Raw genomic sequence first — 17,919 nt, 5'->3', positions numbered from 1 at the left:
AATATATAACTTTTTTGTTGCTTTTATCCGATATCAAAGTGTATAAAATTAGAGAAATGTTAATAGTATATGTTTTGACACATTCTACCGATTTCTTTTAGAGGATAAAAAATTTATTTTATGATTATTCATTAATTTTATAATTTTTGATAAATTTTAACCAACAATAAAATATGTATTAGAGAGTAGTATATTGTTGGTGTTCCTCTTAATTAAGGAAAGTGTTTCTCTTAAAATTAATGATGACTGTTGTCTGTTTATTTTATTTTATTTTATTTTATTTTTATTCTATTCCCGGTTGTTCATATATTTCCATAAAGTTAGAAGTTGTAGGGAACAACGAAATAAATACAAGGGAAAACACAAAAACAAAATTATCAGCCTCTGTCTTTGTTTTCTTTTCTTTTTCCCTTTCTTGTCCTTTCCTTTATTATCCTTTGCATTTTCAGCCCCTTCAATCTCCTAGTTCTGGTGTAACAAGGCACCGGAAACTAGAGGTGGGGGAGTTTTCTTCTCTTTTCCATACAAAAACCAGGTTTGTATAAAATGATGGTTTGGAGTGGCATCTCATGCTCACAACCAGAGAAACACAGACAACTATTTTAATGACCCTCTAATGAAAAAACCAAAAAACAAAAAAAAAAAAGAAGCCTCTCTCTGTGCAACTACATCATAGAATATAGATATACAAACCCAAAACAAAAAAGCCAAGGCGGTGGAGAAAGAAAACAGAAACCTTATAACTTGAGCAGCTTTCTCATTTGGCATTTCCACTTCTCTTTGCATCTGGATGCTTTCTTAGCTGACTAACTACGGTGGTTTGTCTCCTTGTTGATGTAGGAGACATTGAAGGGATCATACTCCTTATTCATAAGAAATGGAACAAAATGTTAGTTAATAATAACATGATCCGGAGATATAAGGTTAATCTAATGGTGAAGGGAAAAGGAAAGGGGAAAGAGGTGGTGGGTTCAAATCCTCTCGTTAACAAAAATTAACAATACTAAACAACTAACATTGTCCATAATAATAATAACATAATCCTTGACAAGAACAGAAGCAGCATGAACTGCAACACCTAACCTAAATATGAATACCTGGTTTCTTGGTTTTCTGCTTGTCGTCTAAGAGTTGATTTTCTTGTTTTAGACACTAATCCGTTGGGAAAAGAGGTTGCTTTAGGTGCACGTGCATGTGAATCATGTGATTGCCAACTCTTGTCTGATTCTGAACTTTCACTAGTTGCTAACTCAAGCTCATCAGAGTCATTTGATTTTGTGGTGGCCACCTCCATGCATATTTTTGAAGGGACGTCTAAAAGAATTGTGGGACTTAGCATTGGAGAAGAATCAGAAGATGAACGTTTGCTTTCTGTTTCACACTGTCGTCCTACGAGGCTATCATCAGTAGTTAAAATGTGGTCATTCTTTTTTGTACTCTTACTCACACAATCCCCAGAAATCGATTCTTTATCATCCTCCTTTCCATTTACCCTTTCATGATGTGGCCAACGGGGTGATTTCCTACAAATGTCCCTGGGATCAAAGCTTCGCCTTTTCATGAACTTGGGTGTAGGCTTTTTCTTGTCCTACAAAACCATTTTTCACATGCATGTAAACATCAATTTTTAGAGAACTTTTGTGTGATGGGTTTTGGACAAAATGTATAATCTCCTCATCCATTCACATATTAGACTTTGAGCTTAATTTTTGTGCATCGTTATGGAAAAAGTTTTAAAGATAAATCAATCAGAAATATAATAAGTATGATTTTAAAGATAGTTATTATAAAAGTTAATAAACTTACTCTACATAACAATTTGTGATTATAGGATCATGTAAAAACTCTTCACACATTCAATGCATGGATTATTTACTCTTATACAATATACTTTTAGATGCCTCAAATTACTAGAAGTAATTAATCGCCTTCAAAATTTAGGATCATTATGTTCAAAGATGAGATTACTAGACTAAACATGTATGTAGATTAGCCTATTTTGTGTTCAAGATAGCTTGTAATGATCAATTTACGGACAAAACATGGTTGATACTTGATAATATGTTACCTCCATGCTACTAGGATCATCTCTGCTTGGTGGCCTAGGAGGTCCATGCGACCAACTAGGTGACCGTGCAAAGGAAGTCAAATCAGGTTTGAACTTTGGTGTTTCAGTAATGCTATTTGCATACTGTTGAAAGTGTTCCAATTCTCCATCTTTCCTGGCTGAGGCTGCCTTCAGACTAGCGATCTGACAAAGAAAGCAGTAGAAACATTCATATTGAAAATGCACAATTTGCAGATATAGTCATATAAGCACCCGTTAATTTAATGTACTATCTGTTTAAGAACCCAAAAACAAAATTTGTAAGAACCTGTTCTTTGAGCTCTTTGACCTCTGAACTATCTTTGTTAACTCGTGCAGCACCAAGTTCAACAGTGGAGACCCTTTCAGCAAACTTCAATGTGCTAATTGTTTCTCCAATGGCTTCTGCATCCGGACTAACATGAACAAACATGAGTGTCTTTGCTTGGCCTCCTGGTACATACATAACAAATCACCACCTTAATAGATGACACCTTAGTGGAGAAGGTAGTAATTGAAGAAATTATATGACAGAAGATTGATATAAAAGCATACCAAGAGAATCTTGAAGCAGCTGAGTAAGTTTACTGTTCCTATAGGGAACGTGTGATTGCTTTTGGGCAAGGGAAGCAATCACATCTCCTAAAGCAGAAAGTGACTTGTTAATATGTTGAGCCTCCTTCAGCCTATCTCCTGTGACCTCAGATTTATCAACCCTTTCACTTCCTGCCAAGTCAACTAAGTGGATACAACCACGAAGACTATTCCCTGATGCAAGCTCTCTTCCTTGAACATGAACTGTCAAGCAGCTGCAGTTATAGCATTACAAGCTAGTACCAATTAATATTGTGATGGAAAACGTACATGGTAAAAAAAAGCACCAAAATGTCATAGTCTAGGCCACTAAAACGGGATACTAGTTTTTCAACCAACAGAAATTGTAATGGAAAATTACAATGTTCAAAATCCATAACAAAGTTAACCAAGACTACTTTCTTTTTTAGATAATGTTGTTTAAAATGAAATCAGTGCTTTAAGTTGAAGAATTTAAGAAATAAACTTAATCTGTACCTATGAGAACGACTACTCCGATCATTCATGGCAGTAGCACTAACTGCCCGATTCTTTTGTCCCAAGTTCATTAAATTCAAGACATCGGAAGTTGATGAAACAGGAACCAGGTTTGCATCTGGCACGTTAATGCCATTATGGGAACTGTTGCGAATTTCTAATGTATGCAAGTGTTAAAGAGTAACATTCAGGAGCAACATAATCTTATCCAAAATGGCATGCATAGATCAAGTATACAGAAAGCAATTAGTTTGCATAAAGAAAAGGATATCTTTTTATAGCACTGTCTGTGGTTAATAGGTCTCTGACTTGTTCATTGTAAATCTCTAGCATCTGAACAGATATATCATAGTGAATGATGTCTTTCCTCTGCTCTGAGAGAAAGAAAAGATCTCTCAGTGCGCGGTAGTTGACACCTACTGTTTCCTCAGTATAATTGTCTGGTCCAGACTGCATCAATACATAGATGAACCAAGACAGTTATTACTTGTTACAAGTGAGGAAGAAAACATAGTAGAAACAACAAAAGACTAAATCTCTCACCATAGTGTGTGTTTTTCCTGATCCTGTCTGGCCATAAGCAAATATACACACATTGTAGCCGTCAAGAACCGAACGAATCAGTGGTTGTGTATCAGAGAAAACCTCCCCTACAGACAAACAAAAAAGAGCAACCATGAAGCGAACATATAGAGTGACAATAATTTTTATAGAAGGACAACACAGGAAGACCAACCTTGGGTAGAAGAAGGACCAAACACTTTGTTGAAATTAAATGTCTTCTTCCCATCTTTCCCATTTTTGGAAGGAATTATTAGTGACATACTTCCTCCATCTATGTTATTGATAGGGCAATGATGGTTTGTTTGACCACTTGTTGAGGGTCGAACTCTGCAGTACACCCTAATATTTCCTACAGAGGTATCAAATTGGGCCATTTAGTCTTATTCAGAATATAGACATGAAATGAGAAAATTTGATTAGACTCTGACCACTTGAATTTTACCTTTCAGGTCTTGCAATTGATTATATAACTTGCGGTTTTCTTCAAAAATTTTCTGATATCCTGAAGCCGCAGAAGCTAGGCCAAGCAGGTGCTTACCTATTATGGGTATGCAGTAATTAGCTAGAATATAGAATAATTTTGTTAAAAATGTTGGATTTTTCAAAGCAGTATACGTACTTAGATAGATGATATCCTCCTCGTATTTATGTTGCAGAACCTGAATTCCTGTTTTTGTTTGATGAACCATCATTTTCAATTCCTAAGGATTGTCAACATCAAATTGATTACTTTATCTTATGCATGAGGCGTTCTTGAAACAATTTTCTACCTCAAACTCTGGGTCCATGGTTAGACACCCTATGAAAACTCCTAAGCCAAACTATTTAATCTAGCTTTAGTTGCATGCTTATATAGTATCGTATTAGACTCATACATAGTGCAATTTGGGTTATTTAATTTAATGCAAGCCCAAGTTACCTGAACGTTTTCATTTTGCTGCTGAAATAACTTTTGCTGCTTCAAAGGCTGGTCAATTGATTCTTCGTCGCCATTGTGCTTCACATCATTGATTGAACCGAAAATTAATTACAGAGTTGCACAATGATACCAAGCGATCTTTTTTTTTTTTGTCGGTGATACCAAGAAATCTATGAACACTTTGACTTGCAATTTGCGAAGAGTTTTGAAAAATTCTCTTGAAATCTTAGATTTACCTCTTCATCATCACAAGCAGCTTCCACATTAGAATCCTCTGCTTCAGGTGGTGCCTTATCTTCTTGAGTTGTTTTGAACTGCCATAATAAAAAAAATTGACACAAAATTCAGTAAGACTCATGAACCCAAGTTTGGTGTTTGGTGAGGACATTCAAATCAAAACAACAGAAAAAAAAATCTTTTGATTGGTGTCATTAATATGAGGTTGAATTTGGTCAAAAGACAAAGAGAAACTCACTGTTTCTTGTTGGATTAGCAAGCGTTGTTCAAACTCCTCCATGACATTGCTAAGTAGAGACTCCACCACCTGTTATAGCAATAGGCATTAGCTCTTCACTGAAGAGGAAATTTAAAATAAAATAAAAAGTTAAAAACAAAAAAAACTCATTTAAGAAAGAACTAGTGAACATGAGGATAAGCAATAAATAACCCTTACAATGGGAATCTCTTCTTGCTTCTTATTACATAAAATTTCGCGAACTAGTGAATTCAAGGAGGGAATAGAACCCTGCAAATACCAATCCAACCAAAAAGCTCTTACAGATGCTATATTCACTGTCCACATGTAGACACAAAAGCAAAAGATGATTATAAACGATAGTACTCTCTAACCTCTTCACTGAGAACACTGCTTGGAGAATTATCACTCGGCAAACCATCTCTATCGCCTAACCAAAAACCCCTTGACAAAGACCTCATGAATGGTTCTGAGCTTTTCCACATAATAGGTTTTGCAGAGGGAGCAGGTGGCTTTGGATTCCCACCATATTTCCATGATCCAATTTTTCCTCCCATTTTCCATTCACTGTAAGACTTAAGTGCTAAAACACAATTCACTATCCTCGAAGATTTCCCTCCCTGCACATGGAAGAAAAGAATTGTTAAAGCTCAATAAAATTGCATTACAATAATGCAGCATTGAGTCTATCAAAGTAATGAATGGAAATGAATTACTTTTTCAGCCTCACCTGTTCCAAATCAGAAACTTCAAATGTGGGAAGCCCCATTTCCTCCACAGTTACTAGAAAATTCCTTACATTTTCAAAGCATTGATAAGCAGACAGAGCTGCCCCATCAGGAATAATAACACTGTCGTTGGGGGCTTCGACTACCTAACATTAACAATACAGGTTTAATCATTTTCATTTGTCATAATGATATTGATAACCGATGAGACGGACATGCATATATAAATGATGCTCAAAGAACAGAACTAGAATCTAGATTTCAATTTCATGAAACAGAACATACATACATATATACCTTAGGCACTGCTCCGGGTTGAATATTGTTAAGAGCATTGCAAAGGACAATGCCACTACGCAACGCAATCCTGAAATGTTCTTCAGTAGGCTCACCTGGCATGTCTTTCCCTCCAACTGTCTTTTGCAGCCACGCGGCCGCTTCGTTCCTTCTTAAGGCTGCAATTCAACACACTAGTCTAAGTTTCATGCATTCTAACAATAATCAAACTTGTTCTTTTTGTTGTGGCGTGATCAACATAAAGGGTTCCTTTAAACCAATGAAAAGGACAAAACTTACACGCCGTTCCTTAAATACTACTGTTGGTAACTTATAATGAAAACCTTTGTTACACAAATTACCAATGTGAAACTCTAATTCTGATTGAAAACAACCACCAAAAGCACTTAAGGGATTATATCCAAGTTTTGTGCTTAAAAGAACATGATTTTCAACAATGCAAAAAAGCACAAGATTGTTAATGGATTGAACATTTTCCTGAAAAAAGACATATTAAGAGAACAATGGAGAGGGGGGATATGTACAAGCTTCTTCAGCCTTCCTTGATGCCAAGTCAATGTCGATTAAAGGACTTCCATGCTTTTGAAGAACATCTTCGACCACAGATACAACAGAGAATGGCAAGGCAAGCTCTGGCGCCATTACTTGGTCTCAACCAAAACCAACACCAACACAAAACACAGCAATAAATCTAATACGAATCCAAGATGTTAACTGAAAGAATGTATCTAATCCAAGCCTTCCAAAAAGAGCTACGATGATGATGAGCAAAATGGAACCGTAATTGTTAGCTAAATTCTGAGAGAAAGAGAGAAAAAGAATGAACGTATAGACCCTGTGATTCTGAGAAGAGCTCCTGCATGAAGCATCAGAATCACAGAGAAAGAGAAAGGCAAGGAATTGTAGAAAGTTGAGAGAAAGAAAATTAAAAATGGCTTTCTATCACTTTAAGGTATTTTTTTTCTTTCTTTGTGTAGTTTCCCGTTTCTAATATTGACGTGAAAAGGCTAACACCGAACCTCGTTCCGAGCCTCTCGCCCACTCGCTTGATGGTTTACATTTAAGGGAGGGAAAAGCATCAGTTTGTAGTTTATATCCTACTGATTTCTCAAATTGGTAATAATCATTAAAGTTTTTATGTAAATATGATAATAAAATGGTATGTATTTTTCTTTAAAATTCTAGTTATTTATTAGGGTTTTTTTATCTGCCTCTATATTACAGCTATACTTTAGTTTGGACTTGACTTATAGAGAAAAAACATCTTAGTAACGTTGGTAGCAAAATATTCAATAAGTAATATATATATATATATATATATATATATATATATATATATATATATATATATATATATATATATATAAAGTTTTCTCTCAAAAGCCACATTTCTTATATTAATCGCATAAAAAGAAAATATATTGTTTGCTACTGGTAATCATATTCATTTTCTTAGCCAATTTGTTACTCAACAAATAATTTTAAATCGTAATGGTATGTTAATATATATAGTTGCTTGTAATTAGTAATTACTTAAAGAGTTTAGTTTATTAATTTAATTTTTATATATTAACAATTATATGAGATTTTAAACTCATTAATTTATTTTGTAAAAGCATTATTAATAAATGTAAATCTTGTTTTATAGCCTTATAGAAACATATCAAAATTGGATTCTTGTCTGTATACTGTAAATGTATACTTAATCTATAAAATTTGAATTGTAATGCTCATTGTCAAAATCAAAGCTTGCGATTCTTTTGAGTTGAGACTTGAGATGGAAGATGGTGACAATGAACGTTGTATTTCAAATTTTATACATCTAAATTTCTTTAGATATTTAATTTGTTTGGCATGTGACAAAATTAATTAGTAATAAAATATTAATGGATGGATGATTCAGATAATATAGGTATGATCCTTTTCTAAATAAAATTTGAAGTTTAAAATTGGTAGATGGAAAAAAAATCTTTTAATGATGCAATGATGGGCAGTTAATATTGCAACACAGTATATATATATATATATATATATATATTGTTTTTTTACTGATCAATACATCTATATTTATATATCTATTAAATGAGTTTAATGTTTAATTTTACACTGTTTTTTAATTATCAATCACTTATTGACTTATTTTAAAGATAATTATTTTAAAAATTAATAAATTTAATAAATTATGATAAAATAGTTATATAAAATTCTTATTATCATCAAGTATTTATCTATATTTATATTCATACTTACATATCTATTACCTTTTGTAACCAAAACAACAACATATCTATTAAATATTTAAGTACATTTAATAAGAAATGACGGATGATATATCGGAATAAGAAACTAAACAAAAATACGATAAAGATTAAATAAGAAAGAATGAAAATTCAAAATTAAAAAGGAAATTTAAAAATATAATCCAATAAAATCAATGATTTATTTGTCCTAAGTTAAATAGCATGTCTCCCACAACCACTTAGTCAAAGATTAATCTCCAGCTCATTACATAAATTATTAATCATTTTTTAACACGTGTACGCAACGAAACATTATATCAATCATATGGGTTCAAAATCAATGAATATGATCACATGCATTCATGATTGAATATGACTTCAAAAAAATTGATAATAATTAATTAAAAAGTCTGAAAAAGAAAAAAATATAATATAATAAATAAATAAATTCCCACAAGTTAATTTATAATTGAATCAATTCAGCAAATATAATACTGATTAACTAAAAGGTTATAACGAGAAGTGCAACACATATCATAACGGCATGAAAATTTGTGCATAAAAATGAAATGAATAAAAGGTCTATAATTCTTGTAAAAAAAACTTGTTATAATTCAAAATTTTATAATAAGTCGGTATCAAAAAATTAAAATAAGTTGCTTTTAAGGATTTGAAGTCAATTTTGTTTTAGCCGGTAGGATGACACAAAGTTCTCCTCCCATAATAAAAGAAACATGAGACAAATTTTCTACAAATGAAAATTAACAAGACTTTATATTTAACATAAAGAAATTAAACATTCTACTATTAACATAGCTTAATCATTTACCAAAAAATTAGGTCAATTTTAATTTCTCAATTAATATATATATATATATATATATATATATATATATATATATATATATATATATATATATATATATATTGACAAAACTATCAATAAGCTAACAAAAAGTTGACTGTTAATAAACTAATCAGTTAGTAAATTTTTATTTTTACACTTTCATTATTTTGCATAACCTTTTTTATTACAAAAAATTTAAATGAGTTGAGTCTTAAAAACTCTAGTGAGAATTATGATAGACCTCAAGACATAAGAATATTTACAAATTTATCCACCAACAAAATCTTTATTTTGATAGCCAAAGTCAAATTCACATTCATGTAACATATGAACTTGTTTCTTACTAACTAGTATGTTGCCATTTTTATGTAACCTAATCATAAGAATTATATAATTTTAAACCAATTTCAATTGTGACAAAATTTAAATTATAATTCCTATTCCATGGCATGCATCAAATGGACCCTAAATGAATTAGACATATGCTCTTTTTTAATTTCTATCCAAACATCTGACCTAAAACTTGATTGAGACTTGGGATGCGTTGAGTAAATAATTTAATTAAGTTTTTTTATCAGCCAATAAAAAAATTATATTGCCTTTTAAAAAATTATATTGCTCAAGAAAGCAAGGCAACAGCAAATAATTTAATTGTTTCACTAAATATATACTTGTTATGTAAACATTTATGTAAAGCTTTTTTTATAATTAAAAATAGAATTAAATTAATTTTATATAAGTTATAAAGTATTTTCATAAGTTATTTTTTAGAACTTTAAAATAAGTTTTGAAATAACTTATAAACATATTATAAGCAATTTTTATAAATTTTCTAAACACTTATATAAATATATAGTTATGTTATAAAATAAATCCAAACAAACTGTAAATAAACCATTTTCGTACTTGGTTGATGCCAAAAGCTAGAGCATCCAGTTTCAGGTCACTAATTGTTAGTTGAGTAGGGTAAGTAGGAGTGAAGCTTTCCTAAAGGTTGGGGAACCCCAATTTCCACCTAATGTTCTGCTATTTATCTCAACCCAGTCAATGTTTTTATCATAAAATCTTAAGCAACTGGAAAGTTGCACCCTTGATTAATTCCTTTAATTTCTTGGATTAATCAAATAAATGATAATGAATCTCTAAACCCTACAAATAAAGTAGAGCAGTAAGAAGGCCCTACCTTGCGGGTTTGCTTTGCACTCAAAGATTGAAGATTCACCGCACTGGATCCATTCTAATTGGTCCCCAAGCCCAAACAACCAATTTGTCAATAAATTAACAATGCCTTGTATGATTATGATTTGGTAGAAAAGATTTGCCCATTTAATGTGAATGATCAACTAGTCTTGTTGACCAGGCACAGTGTTCTCATTCATTTCCCTTTTGTTATTAAACTATTATGCTATTATGATTCATGTACGTCGCAATTCGATCTTGATTTAGCTTTCGTAGTACCATATCGTGCCATTCTTCTTTTAAATCTACATAAATCCTTAAGTAAAGTAGTGATGTTTAATTTAAAGGCATGATATGCAAAAGGGTTATCTTTTCATGAAGGGCAGAAAGCATAGACATGGATTAATTATCAAGTCCCTAACTTCACTTGTTGGAAACACAAGAGAATATGGTCCCAAGATTGTGTTAGTTCGAGTGATTAGGCATGTGGCTATCAATTTCGTAGGCACCATTGAACTTGAACTCACTAATCATTGAGTTAGACAACTCAACATTCACCTAACATGTTGCTAGAATAAAAAAGAGCAACTCAACAATGACAGATTTCAATCTTCATGTTTGTCGTGAAGAAAGGAGAAGCAGATTATAGTTCCAGCCTAAAGCTAAGTCCTTTATTATTTATAATTTGAACTGGGGTGGGAGATGGAGGCGTTGTCATGGATTAAGTTAATCATGTTGGTTTCAACTTTCAACTCATCTTTTGGTTATAAAATTTGAAAGCAAGAATCTAGCTACTTGGATTACATATAGAGGTTAGCTTTCAGAATTAATAACTTGAAAGATGAATTGTTATCAACTTAATCATCATGCTTCTCTTTAAAAAAACTTAATTATCATGCTTAATGGGTTTTAATTTTAGAGGCCGAGACTAAAGAAGGCACTTGGCATAGTTTTGCCGAAACTTGGGCCGGCTTATCACATGTATGTTCTTAAGTACGTGTTTGATTAATTAGTGTTTTATAAATTTTAGATGGATCACGACGTGTATCTTAATATATAGGTCTATGTAAAGTTTATAAACAATGCTGGACTTTTTTTTTGGAAGGGGACAATGCTAGGGTTTAAATCTTACTAGAAACACTTTGTAATTGGGAGAAATATACATGGCTTTCTCAATATATATTATCCATTAAGAGGGTAAAAAGTTTTACACAATTATTCAATCAAACTTATTATATATGATAAGTTTATTGACTTTTAAAAATTATTATCTTAAAGTAATTCAAACGGTAATTTATAATTAAATAATATAGTAAAATTATTTCATATGTATAAACATTATATGTATATTGCTTAGTAAGAAAAATAAAAATAAAAATATAATGTACAATGTGAAAAAAAAGGAAGAGAAAGATTTAGATAATAAATAATTCTATTGACCCTCCTAAAAAAATAATTCTATTGGAAAATGAAAAAGAGTTTTTTATTCTCTTAAATCTCACTTGTTGAAATAAGTTATGGAGTATTAGTAATTAATATATTGAAGCTAAAGTTAAATTATTTGAATTATTCAAGTTGGATCATCGATGAAAATAATTATTGTAAACTTTATTTACATCTCGATCAAATTCAAGTTAGTTAGACTCATTTTTCCACAAACGACGGGATTAAGAAGAAAAAAAACTCACATTACTTAATCCATGAAGTAGTAGACGTGTAGATTTATATATTTTTCTTTCTTTTAATAAAAAAAAACTTGTGTGATGTGAGATTATTGTAGATTAGGTTATGGTTTGAATAAATTTACTCATAAATATTTATTGCAGAAAAAAATAAAAAGTTAAAATAAATTATTTTTAACAATAATAATACATAAATACATTATTATTTTAAACACATCTTCAATGCTTATTATTTCTTTTTATCTCTAACTTATTATCACATCATAAATCCTATCATATTTATATTTTTTCTTTCTTTTTTCTCCCTCTCTCTAGGTGTCAAATAATACATTGGGTGTTGATGTAATATTTTCTTTTTTAAAAGTTAAAAATAACTTATAAACTTCAATTTTTTTTATAGAAGTTCCATCATTTAACTTTTTCAAAAACCTATGTGTAAAATTAAGTTAATTTTATCTGGTTAATGAGAAAACAATAATTCACTTTATTTTCTAATTTTCTTGTTTTTTACGTATTTGTGAAGAAATTTTATCAAAACACAACATAAATAAGTTTTTTTTTGTCTGATTCAATGAGGCTAAAGCCCAAAAATGAAGTTAGAGAACATAAACGGTTGCTGACGCATCATCAAGTAACATGAACGTGAAAACTCAGGTTTTTTTTTTATCAAGGATATATTTTTTTGTTATTTTTTAATCGGGGGTAAGTTTTAAAAAATTACCTAGAAGGGAATAAGTTGTAACATGTATTACGACTTCTATTATTTTTTTTAACTGAAGTCATAAAATTATTTACAATTTCAGTTAATTTTTTTTTACGATTTTGAAGTTGTGTGATTTTTTTTATTTTACGACTTTAAAGTCGTAAAACTCTTTTTTTACGACTTTGAAGTTGTAAATGATTTTTTTTTTTAATGTTTAAGTTATTTTTTTTCAAATTTATAATTTTTTACAGTTTTTTTATTATTTTTAATAAATTATTTAAATGTATAATAACTAGCATTAATTTGACTTATTATTAGTAAATTTTTTATGGTTTTATTTTAAATGTTATTAATTTATTTTAATATTTTATTATTTAAAATATATTATATATTTTTAACATTATTTTATTTAAATATTTTTTATTTAAAATTTAGATAATCTATTAATAAAAATACACAGTAAAATTAAAAATAACATAATTAATACATTAATATAAAATGCACAATACAAATAAAAGAAAAATATAAAAGTACAAGTTATATTAGTCATGTACTTGTGTGTATGGACAGTTAGTAAGATTATGTCCCTCACTTTTACATAATGAACATTTTTTAGACCTATTTAGAATTGGTTCGTTCATCTCATTATGTATTTGAGTAATAGTCAAGCTTCCTGATGTCTGTTGTCTTGTTGATAAACTTTGAAAATGTTTTCCAACTTGTATACAGGGTCAACAAAGCTATCATAATTTAAATTGTAAAACACACACACTACAATTGCATGCGAGCAAGGTAGTCGAAGTGCTTGAAATTGTCCACAATCACATGACCATTCATTCAATTTGACAGTGCATGCCATTGCTCATCGACCAAGTCGCGTATTTGCAATTTCTTGAACCTCAAACTTCCTTGTTTCTTGAACATACACGAGAACATAATGCGAGGTAGCAATGTGTTGATTTTCTTGTATCATGACACATACGTCTTCAGAGTACCTATGTCCTGCCTTTATCATATTCATGATTTTGATGCCATTAGATATGAGAGGGAGAACAAATATGTTTTGGCCTCACCATTGTCATCACTGGATTGTCAAATGAAATCATTGGAATGATTATATTGTTCATGGTGAAATGGACCAAGGTTTTTTGCATGAAAATTCAGAATACATGCAATGATATGTGTGTCGAACTAGACGATATATATCATGTGAAAGAGCACTATCTACTGAGGTTGTAAATATACTTTACAATTTTTAAAAATTCTTGATATTATTATTCATTATTATTTCTAACTTTGTAAATTTGAATCACAATATTATCCTAGTCATCACCAACATCAATCATATGTAGAATCCAATGCACCTCCAGTACATGTTCCTGGATTTATGTCTCAACATCATCTATCACAAGCACAATATCAATCAGCAGGCTTCTTTGGATACGCGTCTCAAGGATGTCAGCAAGCTTTTCAATCAGTAAGATTCTCATCATATATGTCTCAATATTCATTTCAAGTTCCTTCTACCTCAAATGTTTTTTATGACCCCTCACAAATGTTTGCCACCACTTTCTCAACACTCCACCATCTTCATATAATCTATCACCATCGACTTTTTGTTATCGTTTATCATTACCTACTCAAATGTATGACATGGGTCATGAAGATGAGGAGGATGATGATGATAATAACAACAATAACAATGATGATAATGATAACAATGATGGTGATCATGTCCCTCAACAACAACACACAATTACACGTCGACATCCTAGAACAAGAACAAGAGGAGGTAAAGGTTGTAGACAAGAGGACAACAAACACATGAAATCCAATCCAACAAAATGAGAGACCGAGATGCATATCTAGAAGAACTCGTTGTGAGACATCATCTCTTTATTAGTTTAACAAATATGTAATTTTCATTTAAATATAATCAATTTTTAAATTAAAATATTTCAAATTTTTAATATCTCCTTTTAATTTTATTATATATTTTTATTAATAAATTATCTAAATTTTAAATAAACAAAAACATTTAAATAAAACAATATTAAAAATATATAACATATTTTAAATAATAAAACATTAAAATAAATTAATAACATATAAAATAAAACCATAAAAAAATACTAATAACAAGTCAAATTAATATTATTTATTATACATTTAAATAATTTTAATTTTTTTAAAAAAATCATAAAAAACTATAAATTTGAAAAAAAAAAACTTAAACATTAAAAAAAAGTGAAAGTCGTAAATAAAAAAAAGATTTTACGAATTTAAAGTTGTAAAATAAAAAAAAAATCCTACGACTTCAAAGTCATAAAAAAATTAAATGAAGTCATAAATAATTTTACGACTTTAATTTAAAAAAAATAGAAAATCGTAATAAGTATTATCCCTTATCCTTTTAGTATTTTAACTTCCTCCTGATTAAAAAATAACGGAAAAATATACTCCTTTTGCTAAAAAAAAGCCCAAAACTCAAACTCGAATCCTGGGTTCATTGAGGAATGCATGCATTGCTAGCTAAAACATCAGCCACAGGCACAGCATTACACTCGGGGCCGGTGAAAACTGTTTAGTGAGTCATTCAATTGAAGACTTTTAAAGGAATTGAAGGAAATAAGATAAAGATTTTATTTATTTATTTTGAAGATAAGATGAAGACTTAAAAAAAAAAAAACTCAAGTGATGCCTCTTTGTACTTATCAAATACAATATTTATTTGAGCTATTTTCCCTTACTTCTTTGTTTGCATGCATGCGCATGTTTCTGCTCCTTTTCTTCCCTTCTTCATTTTCCATTCTTTTCAGTCGAGTTTAATTTTTATGTATTGTGAGTATTATTATTTTTTACATTATTAATTAATAAAAAATATGACTTTCAAGTTAATAAATTTATTATATATGTCACCTGATAACTAGATGACCATATAATTTTTTTTACATGATCATTGTATTAACCTTTCATTTCCTTTTCTAACAAAGTCCCCTGCACCTAACGGAGTGAAAATATGAAAACATCTATTGACTTTTGTAAAATAAACATAATGGTACTTTAATTCAAATTAAGAGTTGATGCATTTTTATTTACATATTTTTCTTGTCTTAGAAAATCAAAGTTAAAAAAATGATATTGGTTTAAAAAATATTTTTAATATCTAAAATATGTTATTTATCAAATTAGTTCTTATTTAATTTTATTCATTTTTAGTTCTATAAATTATAAAATAATAAAATTTTAATAGTAGATATGCGGAAAGATACTTAAATCACATTATTTTTTATTAATATTAGGAAATAAATAAAAATAGTATATATTTTATAAATCACAATCATATTATCACTTGAGGATATTAACTTCTTCTATTTTTTGTTGGGTATTATATGGGGCTAAAAGCCCAAACTAAACACCCCAAGCATAGGACTAGCACAAAAATATGCCAAAAGTGCAATCTCGATTCACGGGGGAGGATCTAAAAAAAAAAACAATGACACCCTCAGCTAAACATGTAATACCTTAATTTTGTTTAATGAAATTTTGCTTAAAAATCATTTAAATAACAAATAGTATGGAATACATGTCATTAACTTTTAAGTTTTATTTTCAAGTTGAAAAAATATCTCATAATTTTTTTCTTTTTATAAATAAGATAAAGTAAAGTAAGCACCTTGCTTAGAAAACGTTTAATTTTCATGTCGCAATTAAATCTGTAAATAAATGAATGCATATTTATAATAGAAGTCTTTGCACATAAATAAAACAAATAAATAGTGTCACGGTAGAAGAAATAATACATATACAACCCAAAGTGTAAAAATAGTGAAACGATTCATGTACATTTGCTACAACAACAAAAAGAACATTATAGTGAAGATCCCGCCCCTCAAAATGCATCAAAATATAGAAAAAATTTAGGACTAAAAGTATTAAACTACGCCTAAGGTATAAATACAAGAAGGTAATCAATCCTCCTTCTCGAATGACGACTCCAAGTCTCGTAGCAACTCGTGATATTCTTCCTCGTCCTTAAGTGTCATGTCTGTGTAATCTCCCTGGTCCTCAGTGACCTACACGAAACGTACTAACTACAAACTCAAATCTCTAACTCAGGACATTACCTCTTGCATCAAACCTCATTGGAGTCACTACAAATTCTTGAGCATCGTGAGGCACCTCCATGTCAAGGTTATCAAAATCGAGAGTTTATGTAGACTCGTGAGAGCTCCGTAGATCGACTCGTAGAATCATAAGAGTTTACTTCATAAAAAAAATACCTATGAATAATAATTAAATACATTCAAAATACACCATTTTGCAAACAAAATGACAATAGGTTCATAGTTCATACTATTAGTCTATTACAAAACATAAGCTCTCAAAATTAAAACATTTAAATGATTAAAAAAACCACAAATATCTTCAAAGAACCATGTACAATCCTATAATAGGATCATCTCCATGAATATCATCACTTTCATCACCATCTCCATCATCATCAAGGTCTTCCTCAAATTGTGCATCATCATTAGGTTCCACCAAAATTAAATTATCTAGATCGAAAGTATCTACAACTAGATCATTTGAACTTCCTCCAACATCTCCCACTAATTCAACATTGCCATCATCACCTTCACCTTGAGGTTGCTCATCCTCATCATTATATCCCTCTTTAGTTATCCATTCACTGTCAGACTCAATCTCATCAAATGGAATAACAATAGTTTTTCTATTTTGTTTACTTTTCAACTTCAAGTTATACATCACATAAACCAAGTCATTTGAATTCTGAGCTATGAATTGAGTAATTTGTGCTCTTTTGACATTGCCTTCTATTTTAACTAAATCAATATTTGTAGTGATTTTTTCCCTCAATTACTAACTCGAATCTCCAACTCAGGACATTACCTCTCGCATCAAACCTCATTGGAGTCACTACGAATTCTTGAGCATTGTGAGGCACCTCCATACCCAAATAAAAACTGATGTCTTCAAACCACTTCAGTTGTCGACGAGATGTAAATTCCCAAGAAATGTAGCAGTTCCAAAAGTGATTTATGGTGATAGGCGTGGCATTTGTCTATCTATCAACACCATGTGCACAAGAGTGTGACATGTGTAA

The 17,919-nt window shown here is 30.2% G+C and overlaps 2 protein-coding genes across 2 annotated transcripts; both read right to left on the bottom strand.

The window, feature by feature from the left end:
- Window positions 1-301: 301 nt before the first annotated feature.
- LOC100808197 (kinesin-like protein KIN-14G) lies at window positions 302-7,164 on the bottom strand. Its single transcript, XM_014763178.3, has 19 exons — window positions 6,665-7,164; window positions 6,141-6,298; window positions 5,846-5,989; window positions 5,490-5,735; window positions 5,314-5,385; window positions 5,116-5,184; window positions 4,877-4,954; window positions 4,641-4,718; window positions 4,341-4,422; window positions 4,164-4,259; window positions 3,894-4,070; window positions 3,701-3,807; window positions 3,429-3,607; window positions 3,158-3,319; window positions 2,642-2,895; window positions 2,376-2,539; window positions 2,069-2,251; window positions 1,098-1,588; window positions 302-863 (listed from the first exon to the last, which is right to left on the bottom strand). The coding sequence occupies exons 1-19, from the start codon at window positions 6,780-6,782 to the stop codon at window positions 758-760; spliced, it is 2,964 nt and encodes a 987-aa protein (XP_014618664.1). The 5' UTR covers window positions 6,783-7,164; the 3' UTR covers window positions 302-757.
- A 9,598-nt stretch (window positions 7,165-16,762) lies between these two features.
- LOC102660989 (MATH and LRR domain-containing protein PFE0570w-like) lies at window positions 16,763-17,561 on the bottom strand. The gene is made up of 2 exons (XM_006590090.1): window positions 17,229-17,561; window positions 16,763-16,867 (listed from the first exon to the last, which is right to left on the bottom strand). The coding sequence occupies exons 1-2, from the start codon at window positions 17,559-17,561 to the stop codon at window positions 16,763-16,765; spliced, it is 438 nt and encodes a 145-aa protein (XP_006590153.1).
- Between the last annotated feature and the right edge of the window lie 358 nt (window positions 17,562-17,919).

This window comes from Glycine max, chromosome 10 (assembly GCF_000004515.6).
Source record: "Glycine max cultivar Williams 82 chromosome 10, Glycine_max_v4.0, whole genome shotgun sequence".
In the NCBI taxonomy this organism is placed as follows: Eukaryota; Viridiplantae; Streptophyta; class Magnoliopsida; order Fabales; family Fabaceae; genus Glycine; species Glycine max.
Note: the sequence above shows the minus strand (reverse complement) of the source record. Positions and strands in the feature narration are given on the sequence as shown.